The sequence below is a fragment of the Phacochoerus africanus genome, chromosome 11 (genome assembly GCF_016906955.1).
Source record: "Phacochoerus africanus isolate WHEZ1 chromosome 11, ROS_Pafr_v1, whole genome shotgun sequence".
Classification (NCBI taxonomy): Eukaryota; Metazoa; Chordata; class Mammalia; order Artiodactyla; family Suidae; genus Phacochoerus; species Phacochoerus africanus.
In genome coordinates this window covers 18,438,571-18,462,904 of record NC_062554.1, presented here as the reverse complement: position 1 = coordinate 18,462,904, position 24,334 = coordinate 18,438,571, and the positions used below count along the sequence as shown (strand labels likewise).

Below are 24,334 nucleotides of genomic sequence, written 5' to 3'. Positions count from 1 at the left end.
CTCCTCTTTTTTAATGGATAAGAAACTTAACTGCCAAAGAGACTAACTGATTAGCTCAGAATTACAAAGTAAGTATAAAAGGTAAGCTTGGAACCCAAGACCCAAACTTTTTTCCTGCAACAGTGAAATCAAATTTGATCAACAATAAGACCTGTTCAGTTGATTTTTCCTACTGTACTGAGGAACTTCACTCAGGGAGAACAGAGGGTGATATTTTATTAGAGTTGCTTTTTCAAAATGGCGCTAAGGGTGAAAGTGAATATTATGAGACGTCTTAAAGGCAAAATTGTGCCTTTTACCTTACTACAACTAAGGACAATTATTATTTCAAAATATTTGCTGCTAAAACAAAATGCCAAAATTGATTCTGAATCAGTGGGCTGACATTTCCTCAATAAAGATTGTATCCTTTCAACTAGCAAGCTGGGGGGCTGAATTAGGAGACAAAGATCTTCCCGGGTTCACCTGGGACCTTTGTCGGTGCTATGGAAAGCCTCGCCTAACTCATACATTTTCTTGTTCTTTATTCATTCAGTTGAGTCAATCATTCCAAACTACAAATGAAATTATTCCCGGTGAAGATAAGTAAACACGGTTAAGTATGATTCAAATAAAGGTCAACAATCTCTAAGTATGACTGGCCCACTCAGAAATTAGAGAGAAGACAAAAACCAGGGGGAAAGCATGATGGATTTTAGAGTCCGTTTTTACAGGTCCTGCTGTCTCTAATGCAAACCCTCACCACAGTTGTGTGTTCCTCAGTAAAATGGACATGGGAGACCTGAGAAATAGCCTGAGGAGTCTTTGGTAGAGTAAAATTTGTGAAGAAAGGTTAAAGAGTTTAGTATAAAGAAATGATGCCTATTGGGAAGATCTCACAGGTTTAGTCATTCTTTCCAGCTGATTTTTATTGGGAAAAAAAAGTCAAAAAACTTAAATCTCCTTGAAGTTACCGAGCATTCAGCACAAACTAGAGAAGAGTGACAGATATTTTGAAATACATTATCTCATTGAAGCTTTATAGCAATACTGTAATGTTATCACCATTTTACAGAGCAGGAAATGATAGTTCAGGGACGTTAACTAGGTTAGTCAAGCATTCTTATGGATTTAAAGTCCATTTATTAGTACTTAATTGCATATGCTTTCTGAATCTTCAAAAGAGTTACTGTTAGTTTTTATTTCATGACAGTCTCTCCAAGAAGTTTATAAACTCATTGATGGCAGAAAGATATATTCATATGCCTCTCTGCCTTACATATGTCAGGAAGCTCAATGCTAAAAAAACATTGTGTTACAAATTCATTGATGAATTAATCACATGAAAACATCTGTAATAAGGTTAAGGGAAATAAGTGGTCTTTGCTTCTCAGTGAAAGGGAGTAGAGGGAAAGGAGTATAGGGTTGAAATTGCAGAGTTATTAGTAGCAAAACCAAGTATGTCGGATTCACTCCAAAGTTCTTGTGTTTTCTAAATCAACATTATTTTCTTTTTAGGAGTCACAGGGAAGAATTCCCTTAAAGAGTTACTAAATAGCAAACCCTATTATGGAAAATAGGTGAGAAATAGAGGTGTGTGAGCTGTAACAGGCAGAATGGCCTGCTTTTAGAATATGGCAGATTTCTCGGGTTCAAATTCCCATTCTATCACCCAGCTAAGCTGTTATCTTTTAAATTACTGTTCCCAAATGTTCTCTCCTTCCTTCCCGTGAGAGGTTTACCCTCCCCCATCAGACTGGCTCATAGGGTTTTGGCCATGTGACATGCCCTGGCTAATGTGAACGAGGAAACATTTTGGAGTTCTTGTGGCTCAGAGGCTTTAGAACCCAGCATTGTCTCTGTGAGGATGGGAGTTTGATCCCTGCCCTCCCTCGTTGGGTTAAGGATTCGACATTGTTACAAGCTGCAGTGCAGGTCGCAGATGTGGCTTGGATCTGGTGTTGCCATGGTGGTGGCGTAGGCCGGCAGCTGCAGCTCCAATAGCCCGGGAACGTCTATGTGCTGCAGGTGTGCCTGTAAAAACAAACAAATAGACAAAGAAGATGTTTTACTATCTGAACAGAAATGCTAAGAGCCACTGCATATTCAGCCATAGATCATTTTCTCTTTTACCATGAGAACATCATGTCCCTGATGGAAGCTGCTGTTCCGTTCGTGGAACAACGTGGATTAGAGTCATAGTCACACTATGAAGGATGTCTAGCATGAAGAAGAAATAAATATTTGTAGTGGAAGGCCATCAAGACTTTTTGTTAGTTGATTCATTTAGGTTACCAGTATGCCAGCTTTGTTAGCTTGGTCAAATTACTTAGTTTCTCTGATTCGGTTTCCTTTTTTTACAAGACTGAGTGGTTGTGAGAATTAAATAAGTTAATGTTAATAAAGTACTGAAACTGGTGCTGTGCTGGTAGATGTTTCTCAGAAGAAGAAAATAATCTTGACATGCAGTGTTTTTCAACTTGTATATTGTAACCACTTCCTCCACGGTGGATTCCAACCTACCAACATGGTATCATCGCATGGAGAGGTGAACACAGGTACACAGAATTGGCTCTCAAGACCAGAATCTGGCTCTGGCACCTTGCTGAATTTAAAACACTGCCCACAGCAAACACTATAGTAGAGCATGTTAAATAGTAAGCACTATAGGAGAGTTTATTTTCCAAAGACAGGTGACTGAATAAAATGACTTCTCAAATTTCCTTCACATTCTTAAGATCCTGTATTTGTAAGACCACTCAGAGAACTTCATTCAGCACTGGAAATAAACTTACAGACACTCTAGTACACCCATTTCATCTTAATAGATGAGGGAATTGGGGTTCAGAGAGGCTGAATAGTGTGTTCAAAGTCAGACAGTCACCACGACTCCCGGTGTCCAGTACCCTCTTGTCCCTTCTAACACGAACCACCTCTTCTTAAAAATTGCTGTGGAAGGGATCAACAAAGAAAGAAAGAAGTCAAGTCAGTAATTAATGCCTCTGATCTTGTTATGATTTCCAATTAGGAAGAATAAGGATAACAACAAATAAAAGATGAAAATTAAGCTCTGGTCATATTTCTTGATAATTCTAACTTTTGTGATTGTGAGTCCATTTTGAGGAAAGTGGTCATAAGAAAAAAAATGTTTAATAGTGTGTAGTTGTCATGTATCACTTTGCAAAAGTGATGCTTATTAGGAAGAACTGTGAATGTTAACAATCACTGCAATGTCTAATTAAGGGTGGTTATTTTGACTATTAAAATGAATACATCATCTCCTGGCATTCCCTAGTAATATCTCCTCCTAAAAATATGGCAGTACACCCCCATGCAATATACTTCCAAATTAGCTTTTCAGACCAATAATGAAGTGTGTTCATACCTTAAGGTAACAGTGATTCATTTTGTTAACCATAGTGGCTGCTGGCTGTAACTATGGAATGCATTGTCATGGAAACAACATTTTCCCTCCTCCTCCTCCTCCCCGCAATTCACCTCTTATCATGAGACAAAAATTAAGGGAAAACATTCTGTCAAATGCATATGAACAGGTAACAGATACACGCACTCACATGTGTGTGCCTGTGTGTGTGTGTGGGGGGGAGGTATAGAGAGGTTTAATCAATGAAGTTTCATTGATTAAACTTAAACAATAAAATATCAGGGAAATGAATTATACATTTTCCTTTACATTTTGTCATTTTGCTTTGTCAGTCTAAACCAGCACAAGCTGTAAAATGGGAAATAACTTGAACATAGCAGCCTTTAATGCTGCCCTAGAATAGGAGGTCAGCCTTAGCTTGGGTAATTCATTAGGGAAAGACTGTGTTAGATATTATTGGAACATCACAATATAGAGCATACAATACTTTTTGGGGTATTTGAAATCCAAATTATAGGCTAATGAATAAGGGAAATATTGTACAACTTTTTTAGAATCCATTCTCCTTTGGAAAAAACAGCCGTAATTATAGATGCTCTGTAGGTGGAAGTGCTCGCACAATCACACATTTTATGCTAACATAAAGGGGAGAAATGCTAAGGGATACACTTAATCTGTGAATGTGACTTTAAGATTCCACAGAAGGCACCAGACCAGAGTTCTGCTCCTCAGTAGGTTTAAGCACATCCCTATAAGACCCCCTGAGCCCCAGCAGCCTCTGATATGCACCACATTGAATCAGTCCCAATTCCTAATAGCAAAATCAACTAGATAAGGACTCCAAAATTTAGTGTGAGAATCACTAAGCCTGAGACATAGCTTCCCCCTCAGTTAGAACCTTTCCCTGCTGATATTTTCTCATACTTTCTTCCATATTGTTTTCCCTTCAAGAGGTCTTAATTTTGTAGGCAGGACCCATATTCCTCTCACCAGGGGGCTGATTAAAAATGTAGATTTCTTGTTATCATCTTGGCCTATGGAATGAGAATGTAGGTTTGGGTCTGAAAATACTTTTTTCTTTTTTCTTTCTTCCTCCCTCCCTCTCTCTCTCTCTCTCTCTCTCTCTCTCTCTTTCTTTCTCAAGCACCCCAAAGAAATCTGATGCAATCCAGTTTGGTTTCCATTAACTTGGGACAGGAGGCTGGGGTGTTTTGAATATGGGCAGGTTAAGGAGAGTTTATAGGGCGCTGCATTTGACTCGACAATCTGCAAGTTATTTTGCTCTTTTGTTTTGGGCTTTTATTGCAGTACAAATGTCTGATAGTCTGATGGAACTGCATCAGGAGGGCTTAGTTATGGCAGGGTTTGCCATAGATATTTAGGACTGTGTTGTTACTCTATTTCAAGTGAGATCTGCCAAGGCCCACTTAGAGAATTTCGAAACTGCTACATTTTATGTGAATGGAACAGCTCTGACTGTTCTCAAATACATCTGGAGAGTTTAAAACATGGTTCTGGAGAAGTGGGTGATGTCTCCTATGATGTCGCTTTTAAACTATCTTCCACCACTTTTCTTTGATCCCCACCTCCACGGCTTATTGTTTTGTGACTTGGGCAAGTGATATAGCCCTTGGGGCGGCCGTTTCTTCCTCTAGAAAGATACGTCCAATAACATCCACCTCTCAGGCTAAAACATGAGCTAAGCTTGCCCTGGACCACCAGGGCTCACCATGGGGAAGTGAGGTTTACCATCTCTATTCTTCATGACAACTCTGCAAAGTAGGGGTTAATAGCCCCACTTTACAGATAAGCAAACAGAGATTCAAATGGTGTAAGTGACTTACACAAAGCCACACTCAGACCAGAGCCAGAGCCAGTCTGATTCCAAATCCTGACGGTTTGCTCTCTTTCCACCAGCCATCTGTGAGGCATAATGCCAGGCACTCAGGTGGCACCCAAAGAGTGCTAGTTTTACCCACTTCCTGTTCTGCAACCTTCCTATCATTTTTTTGTTTGTTTCCAACAAGCAGTTTTGCAGCTGGGCCAGCCACATGCAGTTTTTGTTTTTTGTTTTTTGGTTTTTTTTGTCTTTTGCTATTTTGACAGCCTCACTTTAAAAAGCAAAAAAAAAAAAAAAAAGACAAGAAAAAGAACCAATAAAGCATCCACCAGTCTTGTCATTCATACTTCCCGAATAACAGCAATACTTCTGGGGCTTTTTGGAGTCTCTGAGACAGCAAGGTGGGGAGGGGGCCAACTCTTCCCTTTTGAGTTTGAAAGGTGTTGTATCAGATAAAACCCTGGTTCTGAGGCCAAATCTACCACCCAGGGAGGGACTAGACTCTGACCCAGAAATCAAGGATGTAGGGCCCTTGCGAAAACCATTTCCAACCCACTTCTACCCCAGGTTCCTTTGCCGGCCATCTACCCGGGCAAGCTGAAGTCAGAGGGAGGTGAGGGTGCTCCCTGCAGGGTTCCACGCGCGCCTACCCGCCAGCCCCACGCCCCTCCCCACCAGAACTCGGCCTCGGAGGTCTCCTACCCTAGGGCAGCAGCGGCAACGTGGGCTGAGTGTAGTCTCCATGTCACATCAGCGCCGGGAGCACCCCCGCACGGACCCCAGGGACTCCTCGGTGGCCGGGAGCTCGCAGGCGGCCCGGCCCGGCTAGGCTGGCGAGTCCGGCGCTCCCTCCCTCTCCCGACCCCTCCCTCCCACCCCACTCGCCCGGCCAGCGCTCCCCACGGTGACTCTGGATTGCAGCAAGCCATTGGCTTTTTACCAAATCGGGAGCTGCAGTATTTTTTTTTTTTTTTCCTCCTTCAGGGAGAATAATTTCAGCCCCTTTCAGCTCTCATGACAATCTTGTGTGTCTGGGGCGAGTGGGCGGGCACAGCCTTTTACATGCTAATACTGCCCCACCTCCTTTGAACCCTCCTCTAAGCGCCTGGCTTCCTTTTATTTTTATTTTTTAATTTTTTTTTTTAATTTCACCTCCCCCAAATTCACCATAGGGGGGGAAAAAACCCTTCTTGGTTCTGTCCCTCCCCCCACGCCTTGTTCCCCAGGGAAGGGAGACCCCGAGACGCTTAGTACTTGCCCACGGCTGCGTTGCTTCTACCCCAGCGCTGGGATGGCCGCACGGGGCGCAGGGGGCAGCGATCGAAGCGGCCGCTGGGTCTAGGCTGTCGCTCCATGTGCCGGGTGAGCACCGTGTTCGGGTCCCCAAGCGAGCTGCCACTGCCGCAGCTCGGAAGGAATGTCCCCTGTTGTTAAGGACCCTGACTGTTTTACACCAATGATTTGCCACTGCAAAGTTGCTTGCACCAACAACACTTTGTCGTTGATGTTTGGATGCAAGGTAGGACGAGGTTCATGTCTTTTTAATGCATGCTGCCTCCCTTGGGGGAGCAAACAATTCCTTTTGTTGTTTGTTTATGTGTCTGCCTGTTGGGAGAGTGACAGAAGCTACGACTCGCTCTGCCCTCTCTGGGAGTCGGCTGGGTTTGGGGGCCCGGAAAGCGCACTGATTTTCTGGGCGGCGGATGTCGGTTTGATAACTCCGCCGTGACAGGACCCTGGTCTCCTAGAACAGATAACGTCTCTGAAAGGGGGCGCGTTAGGTGGCTCTCTTCTTATATACTTAGCTAGTGACTGGGCTTCTGGCCGCTCATCCGCCAGCTCCTGAACTCGTCACAGGTTACCACCACCCCGAGCCCCGACCACACACGACCCATAGTCAGGGTTCGCTGCGGTGATAGATGTACTTGCGATGGAATTGAACGTATCAATTTGCAATTTGGCACTTTTAAAGCTGAGAAGCCTATTTATTTTAGACAGAAGATCTGGAGCTAAGCTCGTGTTGCCCCCAATTGTGTATTTTCCTCTGAGCTTATACAATCCACTTGAAAGCCACACTCAGAAATGTTATCCAGAGGTGGCGTGATTACTCAGTGAGTTTCTAGTGAATAACTGTCCCACCCCAGATTTTTGTAAAGGTGATTGGTGTTCCCAATGAAATGAGGTTTGAAGGTTTTTGAAGCAGGTTACTGTTCGTTGCTCCTTGTCTGAAACTTTTTTGGTGGATTCAGTTGTTCTTTGTCTGAAACTTTTGGTGGATTCAGATTCAGTGAGGCACCCCCCGGAGAAAGAAGCTTAGAACTGGGAATTTGAGCAGTCTTAGCCCATGAATAGCCAGTTCATGTCCCCTTACTCCTAGGTACACACCCATCACTTCTTTTCATTGGAAAAAGGGGGAGGCGGGGGGAGTTGTCTTGCTTGTTTGTATAAAACACTTTTGTGGCCACTGTGGTGACTCTAATTAGAGAAAAAGACCATCATTATGAAAAAAATGAAAATTCACTTTTGTAAATGAATAAAAACAAGGTCGCTATCGTTCTCAAAGATAGTGCATTGGACACTGGCAAACACCTTAGACAGTAAAATTAATGAAACATACACATTCAGCTCCATGGATAATTCTCAGAGGAGGTGTAGGTTTAATGGAAAAACTGGGAGTCAGAATAGTGAGTCTGATATGGCTATGACTAGAAAATCTCTCTTCTTTGAGCCCAGGTTTTCTTCTATAAAATGAGGGCTATGGATGAGATGATCTGTTGTAACATTCTCCAGGGATGTTTTTCATAAAATCATGTAATGGTAAAGTTACTGTCAGAGACTTATGTTTTTTACTGAGTATGATAGGCTGTACCTTAGAGCTGGTTACCAAAATATTGACCAGACTAAAGAGTAGCTAGATATTACTTTTGAAACCCCTGAAGAGGTCTGAGAGTTGTTGAAAGCAGTCTGTGTTCATTGCTGTCAGGAAGATGTATGTGATCGAATAGCACCAATAACTAACTTGTTAGCTCCTCTCCTCATATAACCTGCCCCCCTCCCCCTCCCCCCATGCTTCCGTCACACTCACTCTTTAATTGTAGTGATAGCAGCATCTTAGCAATGGCTACTGTTGAAAATCCATTCCAATAAACATAGGAGAATTGTTTTGCAGTGTAAAATGATTATTAACAAAGGTTAATTATTTGTCATGGGAAATTCAATACAAGCTAATAATCAAATAAGATCAGCTATTGGCGTGGAGAATGTTGTTGAATGTGCACTCAATCCTGGACCCTCAACAGAAGTTTCTTTCATACTATTAAGTTTTCCCCGATTTTCAGACAGTAGTGAAGGGAATCGGTAATGATTACAAGCAAATGTTGTTTTGTTTGTTTGTTTGTTTTTTGAGACGGGAATCGCGTTAGTTCAACTTCCTTTAAGTTCTCTTCCTTTTGGTGTTCTGGTTTATTAGTTTGGGAGAGAACCATGTGGATAGAGTGAAACACCTAAATCACGTGTATTGGTAGATGTTATTCTTTGGAAAAGAGTCAAATCTCTATGAAAATAAATTAATACTTTTAGAGGGTCTATCCCACTTACTTTTGCCAAGTATTTGAATAAGATTATTCTTAAAAGCCCTATATAACGGCATTGATAATATAACCTTACTTAACAATTGGTTAATTGTTTACTGGTTGATGTAAGTCTCCCACCTTGGAATCTTGGATGTGGAAGGAATAATAGCCTTTCTCTAGTGAAGCTCTTTAGCACTACTTGACAGATGACACCTGAACGTAATGTGGAAAAGTTGCATATTGTATAATTTTGACCAGATGTGCCACTTACTATGTAGATGATTTCTCTAAGTCTCAATTTTCTCAGAGGTAAAATGCTCACCATAAACTACTGCATTACCTATTTCGAAGTCAATGAGAGGAATGCAATTTCAATGAGATGCATGCAGTGTTTAGTATGTATACTTTCATTAAATGATTGATACCTTTATGTAGCCTTAGTTATTTTCATAGCTCTGCTGAGGGGACCCATCACCTCAAGGGTAACACTTTTATTGTTAGGGTAGTTCTTTGGATAAATTGCTCATTTTTGCTATGGGCGTGATCATTACTTCTCCCAAAGTTATTTTCTCTAGGCTAAGTGTTTATATAAAATGTAGGAACAACTTAAATATTGATAAAATATTCATAAAACAAAATGGGTTTATAAAAATGAACAAAAATCTGATACAGTTGTTCCATTCAACCCACAAATGTTTGAGCAACCATAAAATGCTGGACAGCAAAGATGGCAATAAACAATGTTTGTCCCTCTGATCTCATAGTCAAATATTGTGTAGATGGCTATACTAATTGCAGTAGTGATTTAAAGAAAAATATAAAATAAGGATTTTAGCTGAATCTTTGAGCAATGAAAATAGAATTTAAATAACTGTTGGGGAAAAAAAAGCTCACAGAGCTATGTCAATATGGAGTCTCCAAAATACATTCATATTATCTACTAAGTTTGAAAATAAAATTATTAGGATGGATATTTATTTACTTTCCTAGAAGATATTTAGCATGGCAAAGTCTAAAACCATGTTTGTATGTAGACCCAAACTTTGTCTGTTTCAAAAACACTTAAACTGTTCTAATTATCCCAAACCCAGTAGTGGATTGAATGGTGCTGAGTAACTTGAGCTTTTAAGGCAGAGGCCCCAAATAATTTTATTTTGTCACTTAGCCATCTCCAGGGCACCCCTGTTGCATCCTGGTTGTCATTCAGTTTAGTTAACTGACTATATGACTTATGACTGTAAATGTGAAGTGTCTTTCCATTCTAGGCTCTGTTGCAGGCACTATGTTTGGCATTAGAAATACAAATATGCCACCATTCCTTTTCTCTAGGAATTCCAAATCTATTGAGTGAGATAATGTCACTCTCTTCCCTAAAAATCAGAAAACCACAGTCTCCTCAACCTTAAGGTCTCAAGAAATGAAAACACCATTTTTCAAAATAGCTTTCCCATTGTAACAATTCTTTTTGCCCCAGTCCATATGGTATTACCATATAATGCTGCTTATGGGGATGGACTTTCCATGGAGAAGCAGGCCTTCTGAAAGGCTTTTTCTTCTCATGGTAGTTTCTGTGCTGTTACCTGAAAAATAGGCATTAGCCTTATCTTTGTGTAACTTTTCTCCACATGCAAAGACCCAAATTCTGAATATAATTTCACAGCAGTCTATGTATTGTTTCTCTTTCCTTATCTTGCTCATTGCTGAATTGCAAGGGTCAGCCACCCCTGTGTGTCCCCTTCCTTTTCTCTTTTCTACTCACCATTTCCAAGTCAAAAACATAAAAAAATGGAATATTATTTTCCCTAGTATCTTAATAATATCTATCATTTTCCTAATATTCTGTATTCCCTAATGAAAGTACTTTATGAAGTCTTACAGTCTCTGCAGTTATTCCTTTGCTTAAAAAACTCAAAATAAGGTGTTATTTAAATATGGCTCATATCTTAGGGAACCTCTTTCTTCTCCCAAAAAGCCATTTGTTAATGTAACAGCTCACCTGAATCAATCATCACATCCATATGCACATCAGGTGTCTTTAATGTCCTATTTGATGGATTAGGATAGGTAAACATTCTTGGAAATGTTGTAGAGTCCTAGAACTTGCATTTTCCAATGAATATGTAGACATTGCAAAAACTGCTTTACCTCTCTCAGGGAAAGAATCATTGTAGAAAGCAACCTCCCTCTTGTCTATATGGTGACTCTCCCCAGAGAAAGAAGAATGAGAATCAGGAAGAGGTTTAAATGAAATAGAATAGAAAAAAGAAAAGGGTATCAAGAGTTCCCATTGTGGTGCAGCGGAAATGAATCAGACTAGGAACCATGAAGTTGCAGGTTCAATCCCTGGCCTCTCTCAGTAGGTTAAGGATCTGGCATTGCCGTGAGCTGTGGTTGTAGGTCACAGACACAGCTCGGATCTGGCATTGCTGTGGCTCTGGCTTAGGCTGGTGGCTACAGCTCCGATTAGATCCCTAGTCTGGGAACCTCCATATGCTGCAGGTGCAGCCCTAAAAAGACAAAAAAAAAAAAGACAAAAAAAAGAAAAGAAAAGGGAATCAAAAGTAGGAAGAAATTCTTCCTAGAGAAATTAAAGAATTCAGCTTGATTAAACATCTGCAAAAGTTAGACACTATCCTAGATTCTTTACAAGGGTTATTTTTCCAATCTACATACTTATCATACAAACTGAGAAAAGAAGAGTCACAGGGGAAAGAAGGAAAGTAGAGTGAGATGATGGGAAGGGAGGGAGACACCAGAAAAGAGGAGAAATAGGAAAGGGAAGTGGGTATCCAGCCTCCAGGGGGTACTTTACATTCTCCCAAGATAATAGAGCTGTCAGCACCTCCCTGGTGGACAGTTCCCGGAGCCCTCAGGCATTCTCCAGCCTCTCTCAGACCTCCTTTTCCTGCCTAGAAAGTCTATGGAGGTTTTGTTTGCTCATTTGTTTATTTAAACACAGCAGACTTTGTTCTAAAGGAGGATTTTTTGATCAATATATCATTATGTATATGGTAGACTAGTGTTTCTGTATGTGAATAATTTGAATATTGTCAGTGTCTGACTATTTTGGTATGTTCTTTATGTTTATTTTAAAGTAATACATGCTCACAGAAATAAATGTTAAAAAATGTAAAATCAGAAATAAAACATATTTTAGAAAAAGCTGTTGTCCCAGAGACCAGAGATAAAACTCTTTTAATATTTTAGTGTATACTTTTCTAGTTTCTTGGTACTATTTTTTTTTGTTGTTGGTCTACATATACATTCATTTAAAAATATATATATAGTTGTAATCATATTGGGTTTGCTTTTGAGTGTTTTAAATTTATATTAGGATTGGTATATATAGTTAGATGTATAACAAATGACCATCCTTATCTTCATCTACTTAGTATATGGGTGTACACAAATATATATTTGTATACTTATATTAAAACAAAATAAAATACATATCTTTGGGAATACTCCTTTTTTGGATTTGGAATTATTTCCTTTGGATAGTCTAGAATAAGTAGAGTTACTTAGACATATTTTAATTTTTCTTTTCCTTTTTCTTTTATTTTTGTTCTTTTTAGGACTGTGCCCATGGCATATGGAAGTTCCCAGTCTAGGGGTTAATTCGGAGTTACAGCGGCTGGCCTACACCACAGCCCCAGCAATGAGGGATCAGAGCCACATCTTTGACCTACACTGCAGCTCATGGCAATGCTGGACCTTTAACCCACTGAGCGAGTTCAGGGATCGAACCCGCATACTCATGGAAGCTAGTTGGATTCATTTCTGCTGCGCCACAATAGGAATTCCCTTTACATATTTTAAAACTCATAATGATTGGTATTGCTACATTCATTTTAAAGATGGAAGTATGAATTTGCACTGCCATAAGTTACTTTATATGTTATAATATTACCGAGCTTTAAAGTTTTCCTCTAGTTTGTGGGTTTATAAATGAGATAACTAGTTTGTTCTCCTGTGAGTAAGATTAAAACCTCTGTTATACTTAGCATTAATAAGGGGTCCAATGACCATATTGACGTGTTCCTGTTTAAAATACACAATACACAAAAAAATCCAAGTGTTAAAAATGAGTATATTAAATTAACAAATGTTTACATTGGAGTTCCTGTCGTGGTTCAGTGGTTAATGAATCTGACTAGGAACCATGAGGTTGCGGGTTCAATCCCTGGCCTCGCTCAGTGGGTTAAGGATCTGGCATTGCCATGAGCTGTGGTGTAGGTCACAGATGCGGCTCGGATCCCGAGGTGTGTGGCTGTGGCATAGGCCAATGGCTATAGCTCCGATTCGACCCCTAGCCTGGGAATCTCCATATGCCATGGGTGCAGCCCTAGAAAAGACAAAAAGACAAAAATAAAAATAAAAAAATAAGAATAAATAAGTGAGGATATGGGTGACGAAGAAATGATTACAGGAGGCCCATGCCTCCTGTAAAAAGCAAAACAAAACAAAACGAAAAACAGATGTTTACACTGTCAAGACATTCATCCCAGTCTCAATACATACACACTAACCTTATGCCATGAGCCAGATACTATTCTATATGCTTTACAAATGTAACTCACTTCATCCTTATTATATTTTAACTTTTAGAAATGGATAGAATAGTTATCTCCATGTTAGAATGAGGAAACTGAGGCATACAGAATTCAAGTAACTTACTTAAAGACACATAGCTTTTAAGTAGCATAGCCAAACTTTGAACCCAAGCAGCTCATGTCAGGGCCAATACTCATTTCCAGAATTAACTATATATAGGGTTCTTTCAAAGAGCAACTACCTCTAGGGACCTTTAAGTTAGAAGTCCATTTGAAAAAATATAATTTATACATACCTTTCTGGAATAACTCTGAATTTAAATGTAAGGCATACTGGTGAATGGACTCAGCCTTATTGTAAAAGCTTTTTTTCCCCCTTCTTTTTAGAGGAGTTTGATCTAAAGCACTATATCTTATAGTTTTCATGTTGTCATTTTCTATAGAAGGTTACCAAACCATCTAGATAGGAAATTATTTTCTGAAGATCATACAGCATGTCACAGAGCCATAGCTGGAATCGGGTCTCCTAATTTCTAACTCAGTGTTATGTTTCTATGCCATGACCTGTAACCATCAACTAGAAGTTCTGAGAGTGAAGGTGAGAGAAGAGAAATTAACAAGTTCCCTCTGTAAAAAGCAGGAAAAGATAACACCTTGCTTCCAGGACTGCCGTAAGGATTAAGTGATATATAACCTACGAAACATTTAGCAAAATATCTGGAATGTGGTAAGTATTCGATACATATTTTTGTCTCTCATTTTAAGGCTATTTCACAAATGTGCGAAAAACTTGGAGACTGTTGGGTGTCACCTGAACAGTGCTCGTCCATCAAGTACGCTGAAATTCACTCATCAGCAAATGAGGTGTACTCTGACCTACCAACACACTGTTCAAGTGCTTAAATGCCACGAAAGGTAGAATCAGAAGTTTATGTAATTCATACCAAAGAAAAAAATCCTAGATTAAATCTGACCCAGAAAGAGAAAATGAAAAATGAGCTGATGGATGAAACAGGTGCTGAATGTCCCAAAGAAGCAGGTTACATAGGCCTTGTGTCCCATTTGCTAAAGTGCTCTTGCCAGTTCAAGGTCCTTTTCAAATTTTAGTTTTAATGGTAGACATTTTGAGAAAGAAACTCTAAATATCAAAAGATGAAGGTTAAATGATGCTATATAGTCTCTAAAATATGTTCACAAAGAGGGATGTTGAGTCATAGAATTTGGAATCTTGAAAACGCTTAGACTCATTTTTTATATTTGTGATGAAGCCTCTTGCCTTCTCTTCACTTATAGATATCCAGGTAAAATTTCAGTCTATATGGTAAGCCATCTCCAATCCTTCTAAATTAAATTACCTCTGGATTCCTATGGCATTCAGTACTTAATGCTTGAATCTTAATTTTAATATTCAGTTGTAACTTTACCTGTTCTATTTTTCTGTCTAAACTGTGAGCTCCTTGGGGGAGGGACCATATTCTAGTCACCTGAAAGGTTCGGTAAATAGACCTATGCCTGTTTCATACAAGGCAATCAATATATATGTTTTTTTAAAAATAAATAATAATGACTATGATTTTAGTAGAGTCATAATATATTGAGCTATTGGCATTAATAATTCCTTTTGATTTGTGGCTTATAAAGCTCCATCAATTTGGAAATAAATATCTAACTCCATCACACTTTTTTTTTTTTATTATAAGCTGGTATTTTCTTTCTTTAAGTTTTATTGAAGTATAGTTGATTTACAAGGTTGTGAAAATTTCTGTTGTACAACAAACTGATCTGGTCATACATATATACATACCCATTCTCTTTCTGATTCTTTTCCCACATAGATTATCACAGAATATTCGGTAGAGTTCTCCATGCTATATAGCAGATCCCCTTTGGCCAATCATTCCATATATTTCAGTGTGCATATGACAGTCCCAAACTCCCAGTCCATCCCTCCTTTTCCCCTGCCTCACCTGTCCCCTTTGGTAACCATAAGTTTTTAAAGTCTTCGAGTCTGTTTCTGTTCTGCAAATAAGTTCATTTGTATCCTTTTTTTTTCTTTTGTTGAATTATCGAGTGAATTATATAGGTGCTTGTAAATGTTTGCTGAATGAATTAGTTAAAAAATAAGTGGTTTATATTCTGTTGTAGTTCATTTGTCATTTTCCTTTAGCGGTTTGCCTCTGAGAACCTCTTGTGCTATCAAACTTCCTAGAGTTTATGTTCCCTGAAACATAGACTAGGCATTACTCAATGTGTTGTTACTGTGGTATGATGGTTAAGTTCATGTGTGAACTTGACTGGGCTGTGGGGTGCCCAGGCATTTGGCCAAACGTTATTCTGGATGTATCTGTGAGAACGCTTCTGGATGAGATTAGCATTTGATTCTCCAGACTGAATGAAACAGGTTGGTCATCTCAAATGGGTCATCCAATCAGTTGAAGACCTGAGTAGAACAAAAAGGCTGAGCAAAAAGGAATTCCTTTTGCCTGACTGCTTTCACCTGGGATATCAGTCTTTTCTGGCCTTCCGTCTTAAAAGGAAATATCAATTCTCCTGGGTCTCAGGCCTGCTGACTTTCAGACAAATGTGCACATTAGCTTCTGGGTCTCCAGCTTGCTGACTGTAGATCTTGGGACTTCCCAGCTTCCGTAGTCAAAGGAGCTGATTCCTTAGAATAAATCTCTTTATCTCTCTGGAGAACTCTGACTAATATACCTGGTGTCTAGGGTGAGATGCCTAGACATGTCATCACTCATAAGCCATTCTTGTTTAGTAAATTATGGAGGAACTAATAGATTATAATCACCATGCCATGAGGTGGTGTTGCCGTGAAGCTTTTTTTTTTCTCAGAAGGTCATGGATTCATTTCATTATAAATTCAGATGTCGTACAGTTGAAATCACTAGATGCGACTTTAATGATTTTTCCATCTATAGGTATATCTATATTTACACATATGAATGTTCTTAGCCTTATGAACACATTATACATTGCAGTGATGATTAAGTATTCAATAATAATTTTTTCCTATGAAAATGTAAATGATTGGGTCAAATGGAATAAGAACATTGTCATAGATTATGACTTCTAGAAACAATAAATAATGTAATGTTTTTAACATCGTTTTTGTGTATGTGTGTGAGTAACTCCTAATATAAAATATATTACTTGTGATGTTGTTCCATTGCATTATCTTTATTAAAGTTTTGCCCAAGTTTCTGAGGTTATTTAAATCATTTTGTTTGATGAGTGAGCACCCCAAACAATAATAATCTCTAAAAATCTGCTCTAATGTATTCTGACTGTCTTAACATCCACAATGCAGATTTAACCAACCAAGAGATAATGTCACTTTATTGTATCTCAAATAATGATAGCATCAAGTAATGATTAATGATATCACTTTCATGAGATTTTCAAATAATAAGGTAGGTACTAGCATGTCAGTGGGCTTGCTCTCTAAGATTAGACTTTGATTTTTCTCTTGGAGCCATGTCTTTGACTAGCCTCACTATGTTTTGCAAAAACCTCCATTGGGGGGAAAGGTAGGTACACTTGTCCATTAATCAGTGTCTAGCTTTCTCCTATCTTTTATATTTAGCATTATAGTGGGTACCTCATGGTCACTCAAACTCGAGAAGACACAGTCCCTGTCTTGGGATTCTTTCAGTTTGGCTAATGAACCAGCACTAAGAAATACACATGGAAAAAACCATCAACAGGGTATGTTGGGTTGACTCTTATTGTTTTTCATACACAAGGTTCTGTTCTAAGGACTCAGTATCAATTAACTCACATGCTACTCAACATAGTTCCATGAGGGGAGTCATTAATCCTTAGGTGATACCAACTCTTTATATACACAACTCGTATCAAGTGAGGGTCCACAGAATTGTTCATATTTTAGAATAGAAGTGGTCTTTTACCTCCATACATTAGAAAACCCTGCTGGAGACAAAAGAGGACAAAAGAATCAGTGATTGCCTTAAGGATAGTGAGGGAAAGAAAGATTTTTGGAGGTTACTGAGATTAACTTGGGCTTTTCAAGTCTTTGGGCTAGGTAGGTCATAAAGAGGAAAAAAAAAAAAGAGTTTGGCTTTGGATGCAGGTCGACCACTGGTATCTGTGATCCAAAATTTCTTTGCTAGCGTTGAGAGAACATGATATCAGAAGGAAGCGGTGTGACATTGAAGGTATACCTTCTCTTGGGTGGAAAAAGGGAAAGGCAAAAAGAAGAGGAAGAGAGGAAGAGCATGTGAGACCAGGCCTTATCCTGCCTTCTGGAAAAGCAGGAGATCAGCTAAGCCTGGGTGTGCAAAAGTAGGAAGCACGTCCTGAGGGTAGAGATTTGTATTGGAAGGTGTTGTGTGATTGGATTAGCAGCGTTGTGATGTTGGGGAAGCCCTTTCACTTCTCTGAGCTTCCATTTCCTCACCTCTACAGTGGAGAAGAGATCTCTTTTGCAGGCTTGTAAAACCAACCAAATAAGAAAGCAATTTCTGCATGTGACGTATAGTGGTCATCAAATAGATGTTAGTTTTCTTCCTCTCACTCCTTCAGATGCTGTCCCTTCCCATTTCACTCTTGTTTCTATGAACATAGTATGAGAGAGCCTAGAAAGAGGCTTTTTCACTTTTACATCTAAGATTCAAGAGTGGGGAAGGATAAGTTTACTGTGTGCATTAGAAAGATAGTAACTCTATTCAACCCACGTTTACTGAGTGTCCGGTGTGCCATCTGAAGATTTTATTTATCATCCTTAGTGTATTATTGATATGAATATCCCATTTTCTCCTATTTGAAGTAATTCTGCAGTAACCCTCCCCCCATGACTTTATCTTGGAGAGTCTGTGAGAAAGTGCTTCCAACACCCAAAGCACCTTTCCCGTGAGCAGAGCATGGACTTGGTAATGTGTATTTATTATAGTGGTTGTTACCGGAGGTATCCGGACCCGAAGGTCTTAAGTTGATAACCCTGTGCCTAATATTTGCTGCCTAAGAAAATTTTGCTTACCATATCAGTAAAACTTCTTTTTTATTTAAAAGGCCAAATGGCCATCAGAAGGAAATACTCCTTGGGGTTCTGCAGCCTGACTAATTCGCAAATAACCCTTTCTTGAGTTCTGTAAAATGAAAATATTTTCTCTCTGTGCTTGAGCCTTGTGCACTGTCCATTGCTGGAGCTATTTCCCCAGCAAATTGGTTGGTCTCTCAAGCCAGAGGGAAGAAAAAGGCTTTATAATGAAAATGCTGACAGGTTCTTATCTACAGCAGTAAGAGTAGGGATGCTATGATCTCATTTATTGTAGAAACCGGATGCCTGTTTTGGCTGAAGGGAGATCAGGCATCCTCCATAGCACTGGGGTTTTGAGTCTTTATCTTGAAAAGTTTGCAAGGAAAAAAAAATAATAACTGGAAGGAAATAGGAAACCAAGTCTGTGCACACTGCATGTTTGTTCTTCCTGTAAAGTAGTAAGCTGAATTCCAATTAAGTTCTCAGATGGAGGCAGTCAGAGGGTTTAAGAGGCTGGAAATGGGGGCTGTGTATTTGCTGGCTGCATGCAGGATTGGCTCTTTGTAATGGCTTAATCTGACTATTTAGAAAGAAGCTAATCTTGATCTTGTTTGTATTTTAAAATAAAGACCATTACTATATGGACAGCATTCTGAAATCGTCTTTTATCCCTTGATACAGCAGCACTATGAAACATATTTTATAGATGAGGAAACTAAGGTACATTGGGTTTAAAATTTCTTCATTAGGAAAAAAAAAATTTCTAGGGATGTGCAAGTATCTAGTTAAAGACTATTTTACCAAGATATTATTCAGGTGATCAAATAACTGGGTGGAAATAGACTGGAGATTCTTTTAGTTTCTTTCATATTCATACCTCCTAAATTACACTATGCCTTGCCCAAAGTCACAAGGTATGTAGTTGTGGCGCTGGAGTTTAAGCTCAGATTTCTAATTGTAAGCCTCTCTTTTCCTTGTTTGTCCCTCTCTAAGCATTTCTTTGGGACTGACCATGCTTCCAAAGCATTTAACCAAGATATTTCTGGGATCCTGCCAAGAACAGAGGGCAGAACTGATGCTTGCCCATTACACTCATTCATGTGATCAAGATGAGTATGTTACCTATACTGAATCTTGAAGGGCTGAGGGTGCATGGTACATGGACTCAGAAAATGTGTACCGACTCAAGAAAATTGCATGTCTGCAATGAAACGGAGAAATATTTCAGATAGTAAGGAAAGAATTAGAGTTGAATGACTTCAAGATATTTGTCCCTTCTTTCCCATGCATTCCAGCCTCATGTAGTAGCCCCTGGCCTGGAAATACAGTCTTTTTTGTGTTCCTGGAATAGATCGAAGTGAGAGTATATAGTTAGGCCAGATGAAAGCACTGTTGGTTTTCCCTTTCATTTTTTTATATCCCATTCTTAAGAGTATAGGCCTGGGATATTACCTCCCTACTTCCAGTCAAATTAGTTTCATGTACAGCTGCATTATGACTAATTTATACTTTTATAGTTAAGCCAAGAAACTCAATATGAATTTGCATGTGCCAAAGCCCTGCTACTTGTCACAAAGATTTCTGGACACAATCATATCCTTGAAAAATGAAAATTTTCACCTCTGTGTAAAGAGGGTTTAGGCAGTAGATTTTTGAGTTCTAAGGAAGCAAAGAAAAATTGCCCATAAAGTTGATTTCAGATCAACCAGCTTTCTGCAAACAAAAAGTCTAAGTGGTTCCTCACGTAATGGTATCTGTAGGCTTAGCTAATTTCTGGATGTCACCAGGCCCACATGCATATTTTTCATTCCATTCATATAGATTCGGGAGGGTAGTTCCTAAATTTTCGGATCAAAAAGAGCAACCCCAAATGTTTTATTTTACCTAGCACAGCTGGGTGCTTTGCAATTTCAAATGAGCATTTGGCATTGGTGTGTGTGTATAGAGAAATCTGTCTGGAAAACCCTAGATTTCTTTTGCAGATGTTGGTCAATATGTCGTCTTTACATTTAATCAATGATGTTTTATTTTACTTAACTTTTCTCTGAAACAGTTTAGGAAAACTGCAGCAACTTCAATTTCACTGCACCTAAATTTTAGCAAATTAAGAGATAATGGGCTTAAATAGATTTACAAGGGTTTGGCTTTTTTGTTTTTGTTTTTGTTTTTTTTCATTAAGTACATAATCAAGATTATTTCCTGTCTAGAGAAGCAGCAGATTTGCCAAAATTAGCTTAGTTGGTCCCGGAGTATTACTGTTAAGGACACAACCGTGTTGTACCTTATAGATAATAGTTTTGAAGATCCTTTGTTACCAATCACAGACTCAGTTCCATTCATTTAATTCCATGTTAAGTTTTAGTAAATTTATTAGGGTGTTCCAATATGCCTTTCAGAAAACATTAATGAGATGATTCACATGGTATGTCTACAGCTGCTTACCTTCAAATGAATAATCCTGATATACTGAACAGTTAGAACTTTGTGCTAGGCTGTACCGAGCTTTCAAAACACTTTTTTTTTTTTTTTTTGCTTTTTAGGGCCACACCTGCAGCACATGGAGGTTTCCAGGATAGGGGTCAAATCGGAGCTACAGCTGCCGGCCTACACCACAGCCACGGCAATGCAGGATCCAGGCCGCGTCTGCAACCTACACCACAGCTCATGGCCACGTTGGATCCTTAACCCACTGAGCGAGGCCAGGGATCAAACCTGCATCCGCATGGATCCTAGTCAGATTCGTTTCTACTGCGCCACAACGGGAACTCCTCAAAATACTCTTTATAGCTGCTTTTGGCCATGAATCATCTAGCACCTTGTACTGCCATTTAATGATTGCATGTAAACATTCTACTTGCCGGCCCAGCAAGAACATTATTCATTTGTTCTGCAAATAAATTATTTATGCTCTTTTCTACCCTTACCCAGGGCCTTACAATGGAATGGGATCTTTCCAAGGAAAGAGGAGGTCAGAGAAATGTTAATAGTATGGCTAATCCCTGCTTATCCTTCGGGACTCTGTGTCTTCTCCTCATGAAAGATATTCCTGGCCACCACACCATCTCTCTGCTCCCATGGAGCTGTGAACTTCTTTCTTTCATATTGAGATGAATTGTTGCAAGAGTGTAAATACCATAAGGTGTCAGAGTCTGGGACCTAATATCTTGAACACTTAACTACTAGTATAGTGCTTGCAACATACTAAATAGTCAATATATGTTTATTGAATACATACTTATGTAACCTTCATATTTAATTATTTAGGCAAGAGAGATCTACTGTTAATTTCAAAGAGGAAGACTGTGTCCTAGTTTTGTTAAAGCTTTGCCAGCTTCTCCCAAAATGACACCCATCATACTTTATTTTTAGGGTATTTTTAGCTGCGTATAATTTCTACTGAACTCCGTTTAGTGAAAGCAAAGAGAAAAAAATGAGGTAGTCAATGAATGTGTGTTGAATGAACAAATAAACGAATCCCTCAGTCCCCAGCACTGACATGGAGAAGCTGGTTCCTGTTGTGGCTCAGTGGTAACAAACCAAACTAGTAACCATGAGGACATGGGTTTGATCCCTGGCCTCGCTCCGTGGGTCAAGGATCCGGTGTTGCCGTGAGCTGTGGTGTAGGTCACCAATGTGGCTCAGATCTGGCAGTGCTGTGGCTGTTGTGTAGGCCAGCAGCTGCAGCTCCGATTGGACCCCTAGCCGGGGAACTTCCATGTGCTGCAGGTGCAGCCCTAAAAAAAAAAAAAAAAATTAATTTAAAACAAATAAAATGGCTTGGTGAGTAAATGAATGGATAAATAAATGCCTATAAACATAGCATCCCATGGTAGCTTTATTTTGTGAGTTAGTTTAAGTCTATCTTAAAACAATTTACAGCTTCCTAACAGCTGGAAGGGATTTGCTTTTACTTTTATTGGTTATAAACTGACACTAGCTTTCCTCTCTCTGGCAGCCTCAGAATCCAGGTATTGTCCAATGTCTTTAATAGAATTGATGATTTATAGTAAGACTTTGGAGAAGAGCTGATCGTGTATTTATAGGATGAGGCCTGGCTTCAGTGCTGCCACAGGAACCTGGCAGCCTTGGTGCTCTGGGAAAGAAGATCACTGGAAAATTCCCCTCTGTGTGGTATACTCAGAACCACCGTCTTTCCCATCCCAACTAAACTAGAATTATCAATCCCAGTGTAAGTCCTTCTCAATTAAGTCCAGTTAAAAGGAGTTTATTTTCCATTCGTTAGCTAAACTACTTGGAATGCTTCATTCCCTTTAAGAAATTGTTCTGGCCAACTAGGCAGAACTGCTGAAGGCTGTTGCTAAGAGCAACCAGCTAAGAAGTTCTTAAATTAAACTAACAGGCCACCTCACATCTTTTCTAGATATGAGTATGTGCACATGTATGCATGCTCACGTGCCTACTTAAATAACAGATGCAGATGTAAGCGAATAAATGAGTCGTTACCTATAGATTCAAGTGAAGCAGGGCTTCTGTGTAAAAGAGCCAGTCAAGAAAAGGAAAACAGGAGTTCCCTGGTGGCTCAGTGGGTTAAAGATCTGGCATTATCACTGCTGTGGCTCTGGTTATAGCTGTGGTGAGGCTTTGATCCCTGGATCCTTGGCCTGGGAACTTCCACACACCACTGGAGTGGCAAAAAAAAAAAAAAAAAAAAAAAAGAATTAATTAATTAGGAAGAGCTCTCTGCTCATTAGAGTTTAAACCTTTTGAATATCAAAATGTTGCATATTTGTAAATCATTACAGTGATATGAATTCTGAACTTCAGGGAGAACATCCAGCTTCTGAATTCCACATGAGGGCTCAGACTCTCTTTTATTTAGGTATCCCTCTCCTCCACTGCCCAGCCTGATACCTGGCACATAGTAGGTGCTTATTAATATTTTGTGTATAGATGAAGGAATGACTGGCTGGATAGCAGTCCCTCTTTATCAGTGAGGAATTGGACAGAAATAAATAACATCCCAGAGGTTTAAGGAAAGAAACAGGTTAAGCTGGCCTTCAAGCCCTTACTCTGAAAACTCTGAAACGAAATGTTGTTTCTTTTGAAAAGTACTTTGCAGAACCTGCGTCTAGACACATCTTATGCCTTAAGAACTGGCATCTGTGACGATAAGGTATCATAGAGGTAGGTGTGTGAATTTGCAAATTTGAAAGATCTGGGTTGAAAAGAGCTCCTATCATTTATTAGTAGGAGGAAAATGGGCAAGGTGCTTAATATTTCTGAAGACTAGTCTTCAGGTACAAAATGGAAATGCAAGTGGCTTACTAAAAAGCATTATAAGAATTAAATGAGATTATACATTAAAGTAAATGCAGAAGCCTTAGCAGAGTGTGTGCTGAGAAATATTGACTGATAACATTACCGTCACTTAATGTAGAGGAGAAAACAGTGTGATAATGTGCTGTTCTGGGAAACAGATGACATCTAAATAAATTAATTAATGAAGAAGCAGATAATCTTGCCTAACCAGTTACTTGCGGCACCAGTTTTTAATCCATTTTTTTAAGTTTATAAGGGACTAAAAAATATGGCTCTTATGGATCTTTCTAGCCCAGAAACTAATTTCATTCTCCAACACTGTAACGAAAATATCTTCAATGTTGAAGACTTAGCTAATTTGCTGATGTTGATTAACTTCATTTGTATGCCTAAACCAGGTTTTCTCTAACCCTTGCTCTTGAGATCCAAGTATCCAATTATATGTTCATGTTTTGATGAAAGTGTAATTTAGGGTGGGACATTTTGTCGAATTGACTTATCTCAGAGGAGAAGCGTTTGTGGCAGAGAATTGCTAGACCTTTGCAAATGTGAATGGTAAATATTTGCTTTTGTCTTTGATGAACCACTTACTTCAGCACCCAGTCTATCTGGGTAGAAACCGTGTTCTTCAAGATGGAAAGGTCAGTGATGTACAAGTCAAGACCTCAGGGTTTTTTTCAGAGAAATGAGTAAGCCCTACTCCAGGAACACAGT

General features: G+C 39.2%; 1 protein-coding gene across 1 annotated transcript in view; it reads left to right on the top strand.

Annotated features, from left to right (window-relative positions):
* Window positions 1–6,531: 6,531 nt before the first annotated feature.
* Window positions 6,532–24,334, top strand: part of DLG2 (discs large MAGUK scaffold protein 2) — a 1,194,846-nt gene continuing 1,177,043 nt past the window's right edge. The window contains exon 1 of the mRNA XM_047753849.1: window positions 6,532–6,723. Coding sequence (XP_047609805.1) covers window positions 6,622–6,723 — 102 coding nt within the window. The 5' untranslated portion in view covers window positions 6,532–6,621. The remainder of the gene's footprint in view (window positions 6,724–24,334) is intronic.